The 15,370-nt window shown below is 37.1% G+C and overlaps 2 protein-coding genes across 5 annotated transcripts in view; one reads left to right on the top strand and one right to left on the bottom strand.

The window, feature by feature from the left end:
• Positions 1 to 15,370, bottom strand: part of ERGIC2 (ERGIC and golgi 2) — a 296,444-nt gene that overhangs the window by 245,656 nt on the left and 35,418 nt on the right. The gene's annotated exons all lie outside the window — the stretch shown is intronic.
• LRRK2 (leucine rich repeat kinase 2) overlaps positions 1 to 15,370 on the top strand; it is a 70,179-nt gene that overhangs the window by 51,459 nt on the left and 3,350 nt on the right. For 3 of the 4 annotated variants that reach the window (XM_049814291.1, XM_049814292.1, XM_049814293.1), the window contains 15 exons: positions 283 to 429; positions 581 to 772; positions 1,542 to 1,688; positions 2,017 to 2,117; positions 2,293 to 2,483; positions 3,139 to 3,299; positions 4,116 to 4,286; positions 6,185 to 6,285; positions 6,940 to 7,134; positions 8,148 to 8,341; positions 8,643 to 8,715; positions 9,549 to 9,733; positions 10,291 to 10,443; positions 11,194 to 11,402; positions 14,633 to 14,707. In XM_049814291.1, the coding sequence (XP_049670248.1) occupies positions 283 to 429; positions 581 to 772; positions 1,542 to 1,688; positions 2,017 to 2,117; positions 2,293 to 2,483; positions 3,139 to 3,299; positions 4,116 to 4,286; positions 6,185 to 6,285; positions 6,940 to 7,134; positions 8,148 to 8,341; positions 8,643 to 8,715; positions 9,549 to 9,733; positions 10,291 to 10,443; positions 11,194 to 11,402; positions 14,633 to 14,707 (2,295 nt within the window). Of the gene's footprint in view, positions 1 to 282; positions 430 to 580; positions 773 to 1,541; positions 1,689 to 2,016; positions 2,118 to 2,292; positions 2,484 to 3,138; positions 3,300 to 4,115; positions 4,287 to 6,184; positions 6,286 to 6,939; positions 7,135 to 8,147; positions 8,342 to 8,642; positions 8,716 to 9,548; positions 9,734 to 10,290; positions 10,444 to 11,193; positions 11,403 to 14,632; positions 14,708 to 15,370 lie in introns of those variants that run through there. The other variant, XM_049814294.1, reaches the window with a different exon arrangement.

The raw sequence follows: 15,370 nt of genomic DNA, 5'->3' as shown, positions 1-15,370 counted from the left end.
ATCCCTACCCTACATGCATCACCTGCTACATGATTTACCATCTGATTAAATATTTAGTTTGTGGATGTGCCTTAACAGAACTGAATGCTGGTTGACATATGATCAGCTTTTGTGGGACTATTCTGTCTGCAAAGTTGTAGCCTTTATTTTGTTTGTTATTTGGGTAGGCATAAACCTACAATCACAATTAAATATTTAAAGTACCATGAACTATTCTGAATATTTTAAAATATGACATTCCTATTGGAGATCAGGTTTTTAATCTAATCTTGTATTTTCTAGAGCGAGCTCTTCGTCCTAATAGAATGTATTGGAGACAAGGCATCTACTTGAATTGGTCTCCTGAAGCGTATTGTCTAGTGGAATCAGCAGTATTTGACAACAACCCCGACAGTTTTTTGAAAATTACAGCACCTTCTTGCAGAAAAGGTTAATTATTCCTGAGCCTGATTTTTGCTCCAGTTTGATTGCAGCTTGGCATTTTGGTTTGTTGTGCTTTTGCCTTTGGAATGTAGAGTTTAGCTTTGTAATTACAAGTATGGCAGATTGAGGCTGTAATCCCTCTTTTGGTTTCTTAAAGGGTGCATCCTTTTGGGGCAAGTTGTGGATCACATAGATTCTCTTATGGAAGAATGGTTTCCAGGTTTGCTGGATATAGATGTATGTGGTGAAGGGGAAACACTGTTGAAGAAATGGGCTCTGTACAGCTTTCAGGATGGTGAAGAACACCAAAAAATACTACTTGATGACTTACTTAGAAAAGCTGAAGAAGGTATATATTCGTGCCATATGAGCTATATAGAGCTACACTTGTATGTAGATAAATATTCTATGACATCCCCTTTATAACATTTGGATATTTCACTTTACTTAAAAATGTTTCATTTCTGTAGGAAATAATTACAGTATACGTCAAAAGCAACTTGTTCATTTTCTTATGTAAGAGCCATCTGTATAAGTATAGAATAATGGGACAGATTGCAGCTAGTCTGTATAGTTATGTATAAATGGCAATAATGAAAAGAATCATTTTGTCATGATACCGATAATGCAACTTCATTCATGGAATTGAATCCACAACATAGTAAAACTGGTACTAGATCTTTTGATTGGACCATGTACAACAGTAATTTAAAAGGCAATACTCAGGATGACATTCTACATACTAACAGAATTCTTTCTTTTTATAGACAGAAAAATAATCCCTTGGTTAGTTTGGTGTTATTACATCGCAACAGTTGCTATCACATTTGATTGGTACATATACAGAACCTTGAAAACACTTAAACATGTAAGATACATTAAGTTGAATGGCAAACTTAATTAGTGTTCTGTTCCATATATTTACATGTATATATGTACGTTTATGTGTGTGTGTGCGTGTGTATATATATATATATACACACACATGCATATATGAATTTAATTTTAGGTACATTGATCATATGCACTCACAGAGATCCATGTACCTTTCAGTGCCTTTTGAATGATGGCTGCTTTTTTTTTTTTTTTTTTTTTTTTGTCTCATTTGTTTTTCTTAGGTGACCTTTTGGTAAATCCAGATCAACCAAGACATACCATTCCAATAGCTCAGATTGCTCCTGATCTGATATTGGCTGATTTGCCTAGAAATATTATGTTGAACAATGATGAGCTGGAATTTGATGAAGCTCCTGAATTTCTCTTGGGTAAACATTATTTTGTAGGGTTTTTTACAGAGCTTATGTAAACAAATCTATTGAAGTCAGTTCTGCAACATATGGAAAACATTCTAGAGATCTGTTTTTGTAGAACTGTATTTTTTAAGGTATTCTGAATTTCAGGTTATTTAGTTTGGAATTTTCCATTAAGTTGTGTGCTAGGACACTGGGTTTTATGTATTTAGATTACTGATCATGAAGCTTAACACAGTGGATGATCCATACATGTTAAAATTGGACCCTTTCAGCTATTCTTTTGAGAAATTGTTGATATCCCTCTGTTTTTAATCTTCTTTTCAATTTTATCATTGAAAAGGTGATGGTGGGTTTGGATCTGTGTACCGTGCATCCTATGGTGGAGAAGAGGTTGCTGTAAAGATTTTCAATAAACATACTTCCCTCAGGCTCCTAAGACAAGTAAGAAATTGCCTTTTTTTTTTCTGTAGTGCTGCTTTTGGAATACCAACCCTAGTGAAGAGCTTGAAAATCTTAAGAAAATTGCAAGACTTCACTCCAAAACATTTCTGAGTTTACTTCAGGGCTACAGAAGTTATGCTATTTGCAATATTTCATCTGATTTTTCAATTTACAGGAGCTTGCAGTGCTTTGTCATCTCCATCACCCTAGTTTAGTGTCTCTGCTGGCTGCTGCAATCCGTCCCCGGATGCTGGTGATGGAATTAGCCCTTAAAGGATCTCTTGATCGTTTGCTTCAACAAGACAATGCAAGTTTAACTAGAACACTTCAGCACAGGATAGCTCTACATGTAGCTGATGGCTTAAGGTAAATGACTTCTGCGTTGCTGTAAAAACAGTATACAGCTGCAAGTAGAATATACTGCAAATGAAAAGCTTTATTTTCTTTTATCTCAAGCAGAATATTCCCTAGGTCAGAGAAATGCTTGTATTTTTATGATCGATTAGCCGATACATAACACAAACTTTTGTTACCTGTTTTTTTCTGCTAACAAATGGTGCTCATATAAGTAGAGAAGTAGCAAGAGCTCTGGGTGAGATTTCTATGTCGCTGTTGATTTCTTAATAAAATGTCAAAGAAATTAATTAAGTGCATTTTTAAAGTTCTGAAAGTCCATGAATGTCCTCAGGAGCTATTTAAGTGTGACTGTAAAAATGACAAAACCTGCAAAGGAGCTCAGGGACCGATGAAGCTTAAACTTCTAAGATTCAGTTTTCAAACTGCCAGTGACACTTCAGATGAGACTTGGTGCTAAAACACTGCAGTGTTTAGGTGCCAGTAAATAGTATTTCAGAACAATTCTAAGCTCAATATCCAGTAAGGCGGTGTCATGTTGGTGATGTTCGACATTTTTTCACATAATATTTAACATTTGAAAGCACAATTTACTGTTCTGGGAATAATGCATTCAGCGTGTGTATAGATGCATCCCTGAATTATGAATGCTTTTTTTGATTAACAGGTATCTGCATTCAGCAATGATCATCTACCGTGATTTAAAGCCTCACAATGTGTTGCTCTTTACCCTATATCCTAATTCAGCTGTTATTGCAAAAATAGCTGACTATGGCATTGCCCAGTATTGTTGCCGAATGGGAATAAAAACCTCTGAAGGCACACCAGGTATGGAAAAATGCTTTGGTTTACAGTGCATTATATCAAAAAATAGCTAATATGTTTTTTATGTAGTCTGTAAGAAGTAATTCAAATCTATACTCTAATCAAAATCACAAAATGTAATCCTAATTGTATTACAAGTTGTGATGCCAGATTTATATCTTTTGGCCTTTCTTCCTATTAATGTTTTAACCCCTTTTAGGAAAATCAAGGAGTATGCTAAAGGTTTAAAAAGAGAACAAATTAAATTACATGCATTCATTATAATTTTTTGCTGTCTTGTTTTAGTATGGTTATTGTGATACTGAAACTATACTGCTAAAATTGTTTGGGTTTTTTAATTTTCAGTAATGTTTAGGTAGGTCTTAATTTTTTTTAAAGGTAATAAGTACCTGTACTGTTCCCTGACTTTAGAGAGAACATATTAGCGGCCATTTTAAAGCACTGAACAATTCAACAACTTTCAAAAGTGCCTTTAGGTCTTGGAAATTGTGCATGAGGGTGTGACTTCAAGTGTTAAATGTTACGCCTTCAATAAAGACTGCAGACTTGCCCTTCACTTTCAGTATTCATTGATAAATGAATTATTTTGTGTGTAATGGTGCAGGAGCTCTGTAACTGATGTGCTGTCCCCTTCCTTTATACTGACTGGAGATATTTTTGGAGGTCTGCCACATGCAAACTACTGCCAACCCAGAAATAGTGTGCCATTTTTGGTTTTCTTCCTGTGACATTTTCATCAATAAGTGTTTGCTCTTAAAAGGATAAAGATGGCTTTATCTTGGTATGAATCATAACTATTAATGAATGATGTATTTGCAGGATTTCGAGCACCGGAGGTGGCCAGAGGAAATGTTATTTACAATCAGCAAGCTGATGTTTATTCATTTGGCTTGCTGCTCTATGACATTTTAACAGGAGGAGGTAGAATAATGGAAGGCTTGAAGTTTCCAAATGAATTTGATGAATTAGCAATACAAGGAAAGTTACCAGGTATGCCTTGTTTCTTGAAGTGTGAACATGAAAGTGGACTATTTGTCCTGCCTCCTCCAAAAATAACACCTCTCATGTTTTAAGTTGTATCTGACAGTGATCAGAGGAGGAGGCTAAATAATAGGAATTTTTAGAAGCTTCTCCTAATTTCATACGGTCTTGAAATAGTGAGAAATAGGCATCCATTCAACATCACGTTGGTTATAATTTTACTGCAATTTCAAGATACCTAGCTGGTTCACTTTTATAAAGAAATAGAGGGTTTGTATACTTGGGACTTTATCCAGACCTAGTTAAAATGGATGTTGCTGAAGGTACCTTCTAATACCATGTCTGGACTTGACCCTTACATATTACTGTGGTAATGCATATCATGCACTAATAGAAACACAATTCCACTTCTGTTCTTTGATCATGATACATTACGTTAAAATATCCATTTTTAAGAAGCTGCATATCTTAAAATCTTTTTTAAAAACCCTAAAAAATATTTAAATAATCTTATTTTAAAAAAAAAAAGCCACTACATTAATAGAGCAGCCACCCCTAAAGGTTTTAAATAGGAATTCCCTTTTAACTTGTCAAGATTGTGAAGTCCTTGCCCAGCTACATAACGTTCTTCATATTCCATCTGCATTACAATATGTAGTTGTTGGCTGCTGGAAGGAAGAATAAACAGGCTATCTGGCTGGACATGATGTAGTCAGCTGGACAGTGTAACTCAGTATTTGGCAATTTCTGTGTAAAGAGCTGTTGAATTTTTATAGTACTACAAGCTTAATGTGTGGCGTTCTTATTTATTGCCCTGCAATAATGAATATACTCATGAAACATTCTTTAAGACTGAAAGGTCACTCCATCTAGGAAAGGGCAGCAACCATACCACTTAATCTGGCATGGCTGCTCCATTAGGAGATATAGAGAGTTCATACATTTTCTACTCTTTAAGGAGAATAGTCCAATTCATAGCTCAGACAATTTAAACCTGCTCCCTGAAGAGGCCATCCCAAGAACTGATGACTCTCTCAAGTGCAGCTGTCCATTTGGCTGTTTTCTGTATTATGAGCCCTATGAAATAATCAGAAGTATTAGTTTCTAGAGATAGTACAGTTCCATCTGTGCGCATGCTCATCATTTATATATTTCCACCAAAGAAGGGGCTGGCTGAGCTCACAAGTAAACAGTGCTTATCATTTACTGAACAGAGTATGCTCATTTGCAGGTATTTATCATTATTGTTACCTCTGTCTAATGCAGGACTGGAATATCTGCTGTGGTTTATGATGAGCTAAAAGGAAAAGCAATACAAGCACCATTATTCACAAGTGATTTGTTCTTAGAGAGGTCAGCACCTATAGTCATAAGATGATCTATTCAAAGCACTGAGTGGGAATTTAAACTTTTATATCTCGTGAATACTATGTAGAGTTGTTTATCTCAGTTACTATACATTTTAGTGGAAATTCATCTGTATTCCATGTACTCTGCCCAAACACAAGAATAAATGTGGAAAAAAGTGTTCACAGGAATTGTAAAGACTACAGACTGAAATGACATACCATTGAATGGTCAGCATTAATCAATACACAACTCACACTTATCTGACATTCAATCCCAGGTATAGGGACATTAAAGAAAAAGTTTAAACAAAATCCGTTTGCTTTAACTGCTTTTAATGCAAAGGACTCTACCTCTAGCATTTCATGCTCTAGCATTTAATGGCAGATGAGCAATTCCAAGCTGTTCATGCTGACATTTTACTTAAGAGAATGATATTTCTTAGAGAAGCTCTGTAAGAAGTTAGATGAATTCTTAAAATAAGAAGAAAGTTATTCAGAACTCTAATTTCTGAACTATGGTAAAGGCTGGTTAAGAAGTTATCTAATTTTACATTTTAGATCCTGTCAAAGAATATGGGTGTGCCCCCTGGCCTAAAGTTGAAAATTTAATTAGAAAGTGTTTGAAGGAAAACCCTCAGGAACGACCAACATCTTCCCAGGTATTACGTAGTGTATTTATTTGTATTTTTGTGATACCACTAAGTTATTGTGCTTTCTAAAAAGGAATGGGACTTTTAAGTCAGTAGAGGCACAGGGTTTTTTCTGTTCTTCTTTTCTGGAACTGAAACAGCCATGAAATGTTGCCTGCTCTTGCCATCCAGGATAAACTGTTCCATTCAAATGTACCAACAATTTATTCTAGCCTGCTGTTTTTCCCTGTGTTGCTGTATAGTAATCATAGTGAAATGGGATTCAGATTACTTCATGGTCTTTACTAGAGCCATGCAAAAAGGACTTTGTTATATAGTTTCAGTGTGGTTAGCCTACACTGTTTCATGCGTGTGAGGAGAGGAACAGCAGTGAGGATCTGAAACCTACTGTCTCTTATCACACTTTGCATTGCTCTTTGAAATGGGTGAAATTTTCAAACATGCCTTAACCCCATTGACTTCCTGAAATTTTAACAGAAAAGTAAGAGTCAAAGTAAAGTTGCTCAGTGCACAAAGATTGCTCATTAATAGTGGTAATACAAATGAGCAGACCTGCTGAGATACTCTGTCCATATTCCATAAAACTTTGTTATCCATTGCTTGTTATTTATCACTGTATAAGCCATTGTTATTAGCATGTGCATGCTGTGGCTTGCTTTGTAGGTTTATGAGATCCTGAACTCTGCAGAGCTTATCTGTTTGATGAGGTATGTTTCAATACCCAGCACATCTACAGCAGAGTGCATGGTAGCTGCCAATCAAAGCTGCAAGAAGGCAGGAGTCTGGATAGGCAATGGGAACACAGAAAAAGCACAACTTTCATTTGTTAACCTAAATACAGATGGACATACTTGTGAGGTATGTGGGAAAGTTGCCATTTATTCTAATTTTTTTGGCACCCAGATGTATTTCAGAAGAATTAATTGCATTTTAACAGCAGGCTATTACTTCTGGAAAGCTAACCTTTGAGAGAACAAAGATTGCTCATAAGTGAGTCAGCATTTTATCCATGAAATGAAGCAGAAAAGCAGTTACTTTTTCCTCTCTTCCTGCCATCCAGCCTGAACTTTCTCATAATACTGTCTTTCCACTACTGGGTTCCTTTCTTCCACTCAGATGGAAGCTATTTCTAGCACGGAGGCTAGAACAAGATAGTTATACAATCTTTTGTATCTCTACCTTCCCTAATAATCCAGCTAGTCTCTTAACAATTCCTCTCTTCCCATGGATGCCACCTCCTTGTGCCACTTTGGGTGATACTCTCCAGGTCTTTTCATTTGATTTTTGTACATCTCAGTCCTGTTCCATAAGAAAAGGGAAAAGGTTTTACCCAGGCTTGATGTGCTGTGATGAAAATGTGTGCCAGAACTGAGTGTGACTCATCATCAAAGTTGTTTAAGTTATATTTCCATCTGCCATCTGTTGACCATGTTACATTCGAATTGGTAGCTTTGGTATAAATTATATGGCTTATTTTTCTAAAACTAAAATGAGAAAAAGAAATACTAGACCAGTACTTTTAGAGTTAGCAATTAAACTGAACGTATATTGCAGTGTAATTCCATTTGCTTAATTCTCTGATGGCTTTGAGCCCTTCATTAGAATAGAGAGGGATAATATTTTTTTTCAGCATTCAGCTTAAGAGATTTTCCTGTGTACTGTTTGAGGGGTCCTTCCCAGCCTTTTGAAGATAGATGGCACAGCTGAAGTATTTTGCTAATAGGGAATTAGATTTCTTAATGGGGAGGTTAAGTCTTGGTCTGTCCAGGCTCCTAGAACATTGTACTTTATTTTTATTACCAGCAATTTACCAGCATTTCCCCTTACTGAAATCATAACCAGGTTGTTCTGGTTTTTTTCTTCTGACTTAGGATATTGCAGATAGCAAAATTTTAAGTTTGGCCTTAGTAACCCTTCCTACTGAGAAAGAAAACTGGATTGTAGCAGGAACCCAGTCTGGTTCTCTCTGGGCAGTTAATACAGAAGATGAAACAAGAAGGCATCGTCTGCAGAAGATGTCAGATTCCATCACTTGTTTATACTGTAATTCTCTTTCAAAGCAAAGGTATAAATTAATTTACATATTTTAGGTTACATTTGAATATATAACTAAATAGAGATATTCAGAAAATTACATATGTACACTCATGCAGTTTTGTTCAGACAACTGCTTATTTTGCCTGTATTTTCAATTAATTTTGCACCCAGTGTAACTGAAGACTACATTCCTGACCACAGGTGGTTGTATTTGCTTTCAGTATTCAATGAAACATGAAACAACATCTTGAAATACCAGAGGCTGGTCATTTAAGTTTTTCTTACCCAATTAAGGCATTTTTAGAATTCATTATTTTATTTTATTTCAGCAAACAGAAGAATTTCTTCTTGGTAGGCACAGCTGATGGCAGACTGGCAGTTTTTGAAGACAAAGCAGTAAAGGTAGACTTGTTCTTTGCTGTCTGTTCTACAAAATGCTATCAGTAATATGTAAAGCAGCTACCAATAGTAGCTTTATTTCATGCAGCTTATTTTTTAATCGCTTCTCTAAAACTAAAAATAATTTTCTGCTGCAGTCTTAGAGGAACTGCACATGTTTTACAATATCTGTTTTAACCAATAGAGTTAGGAGGGGGAAATTATTACTTATTATATGACTTTGAAAGTCCTGGCAAACTGACTAGAGAGTGATATTAATGGTTGTTATTAAGAATATTGTAACAGTTTTAATCTCCTTTATTTATTGTTGTTATAGCTCCTTTTTCTTTTCATTCACACTAAATTTTCATAGAATAGATATCTTAAAAAAAGCAGTATTTGTTTCTATAGATCAGAGTTCTGCTCACAGAACAGGTAAAGAAATGCTGGGAGCTGTTGTATATATCACCTGGTTTCTGAGGGCTGGCTCCTGTCCGTATGCAATTTAGAGCAGTTATGGAGTTGCAATGCACTGCAGAACTAGACTGTGGTCCAGTGTGGGATGTCTCCAAGGTAGGGATGTGACTTTCCATCCAGTTCTTGAACTGCACCAGGGGTTGCAGAAAGTATCAGTCCCAGCTCTGTCCTGTTTGCACTCACACGGGCTGTTTTCTATGGGACATCTATGATGACACTATGGTGCTTTTCGGTTTCATAACATTCTGGAAAGATACCGTAATAGTTCAGAAAATCTGTCTGTGTAAATTTAATTCAGCAGGCTGTGTGGTTTTGTTTTAACAGTTTCTGGGTGTCTGTATGCTCCTTGTTTCTAACGGAGACTATATTTTTGCTTGCAGTGTAAGGGTGCTACACCTTTGAAGATACTAACTGTAGGAAATGTTAGCACACCACTGATGTGCTTAAATGAATCCTCATGCTTATCTGAAAAAAATATAATCTGGGGAGGCTGTGGAACAAAGATCATTGCCTTAACTAGTGATTTTTCTGTTCAAAAGCTCATTGAAACAAAGACAAGTCAACTGTAAGTTTTTCTGATAAGTGATGTTACTTGGCTCTTCTGTCATTTTCATTGAAGACTTCTGGCAGTACTTTTATGTAATGTTTTGTCCTAGAGCTCGTTCTTTGAGTTCTCTTGTTTTGATTCTTTTCCTTCCATAATACAGATGGAATACAATGTGCGTTAAAATAACATCATTGAGTAGTGTTTAAAGTATTTATTCCTGTGTTTAAACAAGGGATATGCATTTTTACTATATAAAGGATTTATGAAGTCAGTATCTATTCAGAAAATGTATAAATGCAACTGATCAGTTTTTCTCCCCCAAATGCATTTGTCCAGGCCCTCTTTACTTTATTTAGAAGTATACACACTTACTTAGCACAGTATTTGCCCTTAAATGTTTGTCAGTATGATATGTGTGCATATCTTTGCCCTACATAGATAAATCATGTATAATTGCTGACTTGTCATTATTTAGAAATTAGTGTTAGAAAATTGGAGCTAACCCCACTCACAATAGTCAAGGTTTTCTACTAGCTATTTTCTGTGTATCTAACTGGAGTTCTTCTCTCTTCTAGGTTCTGTCATAATGCTTACAGTGATGCAAACATTATTTCAATAGCAATAGACAAATCCATCTACTTGGCAAAGAAAAACAGCCATTTTGTGGAAATCTGGGACAAGAAGACAGAAAAACTTTCTGAACTAATTGATTGTGCACATTTTCTTAAGTAAGTGTTTTATTTCAGATTGATGGCCTGATGCGTAGAAAGCTGAATATCAGATTGCCTTCTCTAGCATAGTACCTTAACCTGCTGGTGGTAAGGGATTTGCCCAGTTCTTTGGGCAAATGTGGAATTCCTTTCCTCTCTTTTGGCCCAGAACTTCAGAATATGCCATGCAGAATCTCAATTTTTTAAGACCCTTATTATATTTCACAATTTCTGTATGATGTCGAGAGGATTCATTTAACTCAGCTCAAGAAAGAAGAAAGTCCTTTGCTGTCCTTCAGGTACTAATGCTTTTGCATCCGGTTACTTCCCGCATACCCTAAATAAGAATGTATTATTTCTCCAGTGCACAGATTCAGCAGGAGATCAGAGTTTTATTAACAGTGACAGTGATTTTCATTTGCATTCAAATTATTCCTCTCCCTTAATGTTCATTTTCATGGTGAGGTTAGGACCCCCTCTAGGTGCACTCCTCCCACTTTGCGGTGATATTATCCTCCTGCAGACTGGGAGAGAACAGAGAAGTATACCTGCCTCCTATTTAAACATCTTTTGAAGCAGATCAGGTGGCTCTTAGAAGTCCAGTAGTTTTCATCCCAGTTTGTTTCAAGTCAGTCAACTGTTTAGCATGAGATTTTGCAGCTTGTCTTTATGAATGATTGTTTAAAAGGCTGGTATTTGAGAGTCATTTTAGCAGTTGTGGAATAGTGTGCCACCAGATTTTAATACAAATTCTCTCCATATTTGTAGGGACAAAGTGGAAAAACTAAATAAGGAATCAAAACATAAACTGGCTTATTCTGGAAGAGTGAAGACAATTTGCCTGCAGAAAAATACTGCACTGTGGATAGGAACAGGAGGGGGACATATCTTGCTGCTTGATTTATCAACACGTCGTCCTGTACAAGTTATAGACAACTTTTGTGATTCTGTTAGAGTCATGATAACAGCTCAGCTAGGTAAGTAAAACCATCAAATGATGAGTACTTTGAAATCAGTGCCAAGTTTAGGATTGCTGTGTCCTGTTTGGCATGGTGTTCCAGGAACAGATTAGCATTTCCCATGTTTTGTTCATTCATTCTGTTCCACTGCTGTCGTCTTCAGTCAATGTCAGACAATACCAGCAGGCTGTCATACCTGTGTCCACATAAAACAATGGCTCTTTCCTGGTTTGTCACTGATCAGCACATGAACACACCCCACCTTCACTACGTCCTTGTGCCATGCTTCAGTACAGTTCTCACCATCTTCTATCTGATAGTCTTTGTCTTGATCTGTGTCTACCCATGTTCTTTCTCCATCTTAAGTTTTACACTTCTGGCTTCTCTCTCTGTGGAGCTTGTTAGGTTTTAATAATTTTTCCTTAATTGCTTAATGCCTAGTTTTCTTCTGCCATCCTTATTCAGAAATGGTTCTTTTAGGTTTGGGTCACAGGCAGATCACAGCAAAGCTGAAGAAGTGCTGCACACTTGGACTCAGGGTGCAGACGTGTACATATGGCCTGTTCCTGTCACCAGGGCCAGTTGTTTCAAGCTGCTGTAGGCAGATAGTAGTTGTGGGTTTTCAGTGGTCATTACAAACAGCTAGAGGAGCGTAGTTAGGTATGGGGCACTTCTTGGCTGTTGCAACTTCCTTCACCTGTACACTTTCCTGCATCTCTCCCCAAAGTAATAAAGGCCATACCAACTCAAGAGTTCTTTGTACGGCAGTGGTGGGTACGCTCAAAATACACATTACTTCAAAAAGTACTCTGTGGCACAATATGTGAATTCCCATTACCTTCCACTGTGTTTTGAAAAAAACTTTGGAATTCCCTTGTCAGTGTGATTTAAAGTGTGTTTGCTGTCAAAAAAACACTCTGAAGTGGTTGTTGTGGACTCAGAAACACACCGTAATCCTGCTAGTAAACTTCACAGTTGCAGGCTGTGGATGTTTTCTCATAACCATCATGAACTTAATTTGGGGGCTGTTTCTTCCTTTCTAGCACCAGAAGTATCCATACACTATAGTTAGTTCATAGTGCTGACAGTGTTGTATGAGTCAAATAACTCCATCTTTCTCTGACTTGGCTTTGCCTGAGACAGCAAGTTTGTAGAGCCTGTTCAGTCCTCAGCTGTTAGGAGTGCCAGCTATAGAGTCCAGATTCACTAGCACAGCATTTTCAGTCCTTCTAGTGCTGATAGCTACAATATTAGTACTATAAAGGGTTGTTTTATTTTTAGCATTTTGTAAAGAGTAGTTACTATGAAAACAAAATTTCTGCCTCACTTATTACAGTCATTGACAGGGAAACTATATTCTATAGAATAGTACAGTGTGATTTCAAAAGCCTTGAGTCTCATATTCCTTGTTTCTAGTCACCTCAACATTTTAAATCAAAATTTTATATATAGAAGAGTTAATGCTTCAGGAGAAAGAGTTTAGCTGTGTTTGCACAAAACTCAAGAATTGCAAGATTGATACATGATACATTGATGTGTACTTTTTTCTTTTGATCGTCTTTTCCCAGCAATTATTTATAAGGGTTGGGTTTTTTCCTAAATTCAAGGACTTTATTTCTACTGGGATGTTCACAGATCAGTGAAAATGGCACTGAGGCTGCCGAGCAATTCTTCAATAGTAATGCATTGCTTGTGTGAAATGAGAGAAGATAGAGGGAAATATTTTTGTATTAAATAGTTTCATTTAAGATTAAAATACATAATGTCAATCAATGTAAATATTTCAGGGAAGAGAGATTGCCGGACTCTGAGACATCAATTTTAACTGTAGTTCATATATGAATATGGAAATACAGTGTCTTTTTCTAATTCTCTCACCTAACACATTGACATATAATAGACATGAGACTTACCATAAATAATGATTTATATGTAAATCTGTGGTTCATTTTGCAAGTGAAAATTTAGACTTCTATATAGTAGGAAAGGACCCTGGTCTGAATAAGAAACATTATACTTAAGTTCCAGTCGCTTTTGTAAGGAGTTTGGATAGGACTGGTTGCAGAAAAAATTGAAGTGATGAAAAATCTGAGCATGGAAGATGTATATGGTTCCCACCAGCCCTCATCTACCATAAGCAGATTTACATCAATAGCAAAGGAGAATATACTGCAGATCTCCAGAGGGCAGGAAAAATGTCTCTACTTTGCAGAGGTCCTGGGGACCCACTAGAAACATTTGCCGGTTCAGAAGGAACGTAACGTGGGGGACACACTGCAGTGTGATCACACAAAACTTCCAAGACTGTGGCTTTCACATTAAGCCATACTCCAGTCTATTTATACCCCAGAAACTGACCCCCTCCTGATCCTTTCCCTGGGGGGAGTGTAAGACTTCATGCATGAAGAGGTGTGGGGTGCAGTGCTGCAGCTGGGGTGTCTGCAGACGGAGGGCTGTTCCTTCCCTGGCCTGATCCATGACCCCGGTACGTAGGCTGGGTCCTGTATTCCTCTACTAGCGTACAGCCAAGGGCTCGCTGCCCTCTTTGTGCTGCCAGTAGGACAGGTAGCTGCTGTGGCAGGAGAACACGTAACAGCCTCGCAAGACGTTTTTAAACGTGTCTTGTTGGGAATAAGCGGGAAGTTGATACTGAAACACTGGCACATTCAACTTGTCCCTCTGTGATCCAACCACTCCTGTCTTCCTGGTCTTTTTTTGCGTTCCTCAGTAGGCACCTTCCTACGATCTGTCCCCTATTTCTACTTCCCTGTTAACTCTCCTTTCCCACCTACGTGCCATCGTTGGTACAGAACACTTAATTGGTTTGTATCATACTTGGTTTTGATTTTTTCATAACCAAACTGATTACTGGCACTTTCTGTTTCTGCTGTGCGCTGGCACTTCATTTGCAGCCAACCCCTTTGCTGTGACATCTGTTTCCTGTGACTCTACTACCTCTGCTTGTGGTATATAATAGGTGCTTTGTTCTCAGGCTTGTTCAACATGCTGGCCGGCTGATCCAGCGCTTGTGCCTTTGAATCCTGATAAACCCCTACATTAAATGGAGGCATGAACTATATTGTTTTCATGTCTGGGTTTTTCATGGTTAATGATTTTGAATAAAGGGTCCAGTTGAATGAACTTTGCTTTCTGTCATCTTAGTGGGATGATGTCATCTACTCTTTCTGTCCTTAAATTACAAAGTTCCCATTAAAATTAAAATTTGACATTTTATTTCTTTGAAAAAGGGAGTCTCAAGAATGTGGTGCTGGTTTTGGGATATTGCTATAAAAGTGACACCGAAGACAACAAATATCACAAAGGTACCTGAACTGTGTTTCATTTATTTGTATTATTGGTAGAGTAGAACTATCATGCTTCACTACCCACTGAGAGTTGATCATCATTTCATATAATTTTATTGACACATCATTATTAGTTTTTGTTGTCTTTTGCATTTCTGGGCTCTATGCAAACTAACAGTAACTTCTAAAAATGGATCAGAGGAAGCCACTATTCGAAGTATATAATATACTGGAAAACTGTATTTGGAGAGTAAATGTCATTGTATAATTGGAGAATGTATCAAATGGATTTCCAGAGGGGTCTCTGCTAAGCCAGGAATCCTCAATGTTTTCATGAATGTTGTGGATGAAGGAATAGTGAATATGCCTTTCAGATTTGCAGACAATTCTCAGCTAAGACAAAGCCACAAGCACACTGGAGGGCAGGATTAGAATTCAAAATGACGTTGACAAATAGAACAAATGGTCTGGAGGGAAGTAGGATACAATTCAGTAAGGACATATGTAAGACCTTTTACTTAATTAGGAATGATCCGTTGTACCACCATGAGGAAATGATCAGCTTAAACAGCAGTGCTGTAGAAAAAGGGTTATAATTGATCGCAGGCTGAACATGAGTCAACCACGTCACATTGCTGCAGAAGAGGCAAACTCCATTCTTATACCAGTCGAGAAGTGGTG

Source organism: Accipiter gentilis, chromosome 11, assembly GCF_929443795.1.
Source record: "Accipiter gentilis chromosome 11, bAccGen1.1, whole genome shotgun sequence".
NCBI lineage: Eukaryota > Metazoa > Chordata > Aves > Accipitriformes > Accipitridae > Astur > Astur gentilis.
Note: the sequence above shows the minus strand (reverse complement) of the source record. Positions and strands in the feature narration are given on the sequence as shown.